General features: G+C 33.3%; 1 protein-coding gene across 2 annotated transcripts; it reads right to left on the bottom strand.

Moving 5' to 3' along the window:
• Window positions 1-411: 411 nt before the first annotated feature.
• LOC133819839 (putative disease resistance protein RGA3) lies at window positions 412-4,700 on the bottom strand. Of its 2 annotated transcripts, XM_062253195.1 has the most exons (5): window positions 4,227-4,700; window positions 1,990-2,315; window positions 1,686-1,742; window positions 982-1,039; window positions 412-734 (listed from the first exon to the last, which is right to left on the bottom strand). In XM_062253195.1, exons 1-3 carry the CDS (start codon window positions 4,518-4,520, stop codon window positions 1,700-1,702), a joined length of 663 nt encoding a protein of 220 aa, XP_062109179.1. In that variant the 5' UTR covers window positions 4,521-4,700; the 3' UTR covers window positions 412-734; window positions 982-1,039; window positions 1,686-1,699. The 2 variants fall into 2 exon arrangements, with proteins under 2 accessions (XP_062109179.1, XP_062109178.1); XM_062253194.1 differs by having other exon boundaries at window positions 1,990-4,699.
• Window positions 4,701-5,018: the final 318 nt, after the last annotated feature.

The raw sequence follows: 5,018 nt of genomic DNA on the forward strand, positions 1-5,018 counted from the left end.
TTTTTTGTAGTAGTGTATTTTTTCTTTATTATTTCAGGTTCGTATTGAACGCATTGAAAAAATAAATAGTGTTAGGTCTCTTTTTTTTTTTGTTGAGGTTTCCCTTGTTTTAGCTATGGATTTAACTTAATTAATTATACTAGTCGTTGCTTCATGCAATGACCTCTAGTGATAACAATGACAGTTAGATAGATCAATCCATTGGGCAACTTGCTTAGCCAAAGTCGACCATAGTCATTTGGTTTTAATTTCTCATCAATTGCTCATTTTCCTCTTAGTACTTGATAATTGTTCAGTGTAATTCACTTAAAGCTGGATTTACCCTTCCAATAAATTTCCTTGACTACCAAGTACCAACAAAACAAAATGTAACCATAAAGAAAAAGTTTCTCTACTCTCCTTTTTGGTCAATTTTGATAAAAAAATACCTGGACTTACGAAATGGACATCAGTAAGAATTAGAAGCATCCCAACTAAGTTGGCACCCAACTAACACTCTCATCATTTGTCCACTATCTATAAGACCTGAAGATTTATTAATGAAGAAGAATAATACATATTTGTTCAGGGAATTTTTTACAATCCAAACAAAGCACACAGAAAAAATTAATAACACGATAGTAGATATTTATAGGATCTGAATAATATTCGAAGACATAGATGCCACCCATTGCTCTGTCGGAGAAGAATATGAGAAACCATCACCTCCGTGAATTATGTTTAGTCAAATCAACCTGAGAGAGAGAGAGAGAGGCATATAAGCACATGCAATAAAAATTTGTGATTAGTTTATCAACTAATTAATCTCAAGCTTATAAAAAAAATGAATTTGGAGGAGTGAAAACTATTTGAGAAATTTTATGCAGATTACCCAAATCATAACAAAAGGGAAAAAAATTGTTCCTAGCTTGATTCTTAATTCATCTATTTATAATTGACAACAATTGAAATTGAATGCAAAACAATAAATAATAAACTTACATGATTGTACTCCATCGACATCATCAAAGGCATCCTCAGGTAGTTCACCAAGCTAAGGCTGCCTCACAAAAGTGCATTTATCAAAATTTTGCTCATAAGAGAAATACCAGACCATAACAAAAGAAATGAATAAATAATTTTGTTTAATTTACTTATACATTTTCCTGTCTTTCTACATTGTTTAAAAATTCTTCTGTAGAATGTACTTTTGATCATGTTTGCAAGGAAAAATAATTGATTTCGAAAAGGAAAAAAAAAAGAAAATGGATCTAAATTATTTTAACCATGCAATAAAAAGTGAAATTTTTTTCCAATTAGTATTGTTTTCAAAACAGGAAGGTTTGAATTGTTGAGTAAACATGTTAATTAAACTAATGTTTCCTACCATTTCTTAATTCATTTGTTTAAATTCAGCCATAGTCAGAATTTGAGTACTAGTATATCATAAAGAAAATACCAAGCATAATTGTATACTTAACCTCAACAAACACAGTATCAGCTTAATTGTGTATGTATAACAAAATAAAAAACAAAATCAAGCACTAGAGTATGTATATAATCTGGTAATCTAGATTATATATATATTGACTTAAAAAAAATAAGAAGAGAAATGTCTTTATGCTTAGAGCTTAGTCCATTTTTTTATTGACTTAAAATACTAATGCAAACATGCTAAATTGTTTACATTGACATATTATACTTACAAATATTGTTGAACTCATTCGATTGAACTTGACTCTTCAGATTCAGTTATTCTAACCCTGTGTAACAACAACATAGATGGAAGAGGCAACATTAGTCATTTCCAATCAATCATTATTGAATTGATAAAAACCCACCACGCCATGCTTATTTAGAATTTCTACACATTTCAAGGTAGGAGACCACATCTCTTCAAATAATACTAAATTTAGAAAAACTAGACATTATTTGACGACATTAGTAATACAAGTAAACGCTCATAAACATTAATAAATTGAATATATTGTTGCAAAAAAAAAAACTTACGATGTAAGGATGTTGACATTCTCCTCTGTCCCCAATCCTTCATCCAGACGTGGTTGCAACCCGGGACATTTTTTTATGGTTAAGGTCTTAAGCGGTGGTGTCCTTTGTAAGAACCTCGGAAGCGGTGGTTTTAGCTTGGGACAGACTTCAATTTTCAAGGATTGGAGGCATGGCATTATTTGATCATCTGAACTTACATCTGATTTCCACTCTATCCATTCTCTAAATTCTTGGAAGTGCAATCGTTTCAATTTGGGGAATGCAGCTGGCGTCTCCGTTGTTGTGTCTTCTATTCCCAAGAATTCATTGCCCACAGTTTGCACCAACTTCACAAAATTTAAAGTAAGCGATTCGAGGGAGGGGAGTTTTCCAAAAGGCCCTAAAGACCTTTGATCTGTGCAAAATCGTAGCTTAAGGATTTTCAAATTATTTAATGACGTCATCTAACTTTGAAACACTTTCCCCATTTTGTTAACAACTAAATTATTAAAATGTTGGGATTCTAGAGTCTGGAGGCCAGTTAATTTTCCCAATTCTTTTGGAAATTTACAATGACAATAACCCAAATACAAATGGCGTAAGTTAACAAGTTTTCCAATCTCTTTTGGAAGCCAACCATTATTTTCCTCCAATTTTAAAGTTTGCAAATTGAAAAGATTTCCCAGTGTTTTTGGAAGCTGTAGCCATCTATTATTTGATAGATTGAGATACCTCAAAAGGATTAATTTATCAATATCTTTAGGTATTCTTGACCTTTCACTTAAGCAACCACTCAAATTCAAAGTCCTAAGACACCTTAACTTCAACAACAAAGCCCATTTAATAGACCTTAACTTCCCAACTATTGACAGCGTGCGCAAGTTTCTTTTGCTGTAAAGTGACGAAGGCACTACATGTTCCTCAGACTCAAGTAATAACGTACAATGAAAAACCTTTGCACGTAGTAGATTCATTTCATCATTCTTTCTACTCATGACTGAGTTAAAACAATCATTCTTTGTGAGGAACAACACAAAATCATGCACTATATCATGCATTTTGCATCTTATAATGTTTTCCTCTTCATCTGTTTTAAAATCTTGAAAAAAAGTGCGTGTAGCTAAATTCTCAAAGCAATCTATGCCTTTTCTCTCATCCTCTTCTGAACTACTCAAATAGCCTTGAGACATCCACAATTGTATCAATTCAACTCTATCAATTTCATAATCTTTTGGGAAAATTGAGCAATATAACAAACAACGCTTTTCAAGAGGGGGCAAATCATAATAACTCAACAAGAATGGAACAAAAACTTCATTTTCAACTTGATCTCCTAATTCCCATAATTTACTGTCCAAAACTTCATTCCAGTGTTTTGCGGTGGGCTTTTTAAAACGCACTAGGCTTCCTAATGATTTAGCAACCAAAGGTAAACCCTTGCACTTTTGGGCAATTTTCTGACCTATCCCTATTAGTTGCTTTTGACTCTCGACATTTAGGAATGCTAGTTGATTGAATATATTGAGGCACACATCCTCTTCCAATTGTTTAATGGAGATGATATTATCTTTTTTCACCTTCATCATAATAGCGACTTGCTCCTTGCGAGTTGTCACTAATACTTTACTTCCTTTATCTCCATTCTTAAGAGACTCTTCTAATGGTTCCCATTTCCTATCATCTTCGGTCCATACATCATCTAAAACAAGAAGAAATTTCTTTCCTTCTATTTTTTCCTTAATTTGATTTAGTAATGAATCCAATTCTACCAATTTGTGGACATCTTTAACTTTAAGAGCCACACAAATTTGGCTAGCAATTGTTATCTCATCAAAAGTGTCGGATACACACACCCAAATTTTCAAGTTAAAATGCTTATTAACTTTTTCATCGTTATACACCAATTGGGCTAGGGCGGTTTTACCGATTCCACCCATTCCTACAAGAGGAATGATATCGTGTTCCCTCCTAGTAATTTGGTTGCTCTCATCATAACGACTCACGAGCAACTTGTCTATTAAAATTTTCTTTTCCACGTCTCGACCGCACACTTTAGACACATCAACAAATGATGTACTCTTTTGTCGACATTCACATTCAATGGGATGTGGAGTTGTTTTAAAAGTGTATCTTTCTTTCTCATTGAAAATTTTGTTAAGCTTTTCATTCAATTTGTCTGTCTTGGAAACTACTCTACGACGCAATCCCGGTCGATGAACATGATTACGATGCAGACAAGGAAGTGTGAAGACGCATACCTTGTCGAAAAGCTTAAGATCAGAGCGGAGAGTAATGGCGGCATTCCACTCATCCACCGCTGTGTCGATCTCGTAAGACACTGCTTTCAGCTTATTCAACCAACGTTTCACAGTTGCTTCACAGATTTGTCTTCTGTCTGCGTCAACAAGCACCATTTGAATGTCTTCAAGATTGCCGCAGAGGCTATCAACTTTCTCCTCAACACTGCTAACCAGACTCCATTCGTGTTCTATCTGTTGATATGTGAAGGAAGCCAACTGCTTCAGGACTAAGGAGACCAGAGCTTCAGCCATAGCGTATGTCTGAAAATGAGAAAAAGGAGAGATTTCGGATATAGCAAGCTAGGATTGGATAGATGGTAATTGATAAGGCTGTGAGTGCTATTCTTTATTATGAGTATTCAGTTTTATAATGGTTTGAGTGAGGTTGACATGACTTGACTTGAGGAAATTCAATAAGCAATATTCCATACTACCGGACAAAAAGAAGACAATAATACTAAAATGTTAATCTAGCTTATTATGCATTGAAATTTATCTATAAGTTTCTCCCTAGCTAGCTAGCACGTTCTTATGATTAATTAATCAACTTGAAATGAGATTATTTAATTCAAAACACGATATAGTAATGTCACCTCTTTACAAAACAAATTCAAATAAACTTTTTTGTCCTCCTATTCTTGAAATGAATGATTCACTTATTAATTGAATATTGGATGCTTATTTATTTTCAACAAAATAATAATAAAAAAACAAGTAAATATATATGACAAACCTTGATAGAAATTAAGC

This window comes from Humulus lupulus, chromosome 2, assembly GCF_963169125.1.
Source record: "Humulus lupulus chromosome 2, drHumLupu1.1, whole genome shotgun sequence".
Classification (NCBI taxonomy): domain Eukaryota; kingdom Viridiplantae; phylum Streptophyta; class Magnoliopsida; order Rosales; family Cannabaceae; genus Humulus; species Humulus lupulus.

Excerpts from the sequence above, each read along its gene's own strand:
- LOC133819839 (XM_062253194.1), bottom strand. The coding sequence starts at position 4,520 with ATGGCTGAAGCTCTGGTCTCCTTAGTCCTGAAGCAGTTGGCTTCCTTC.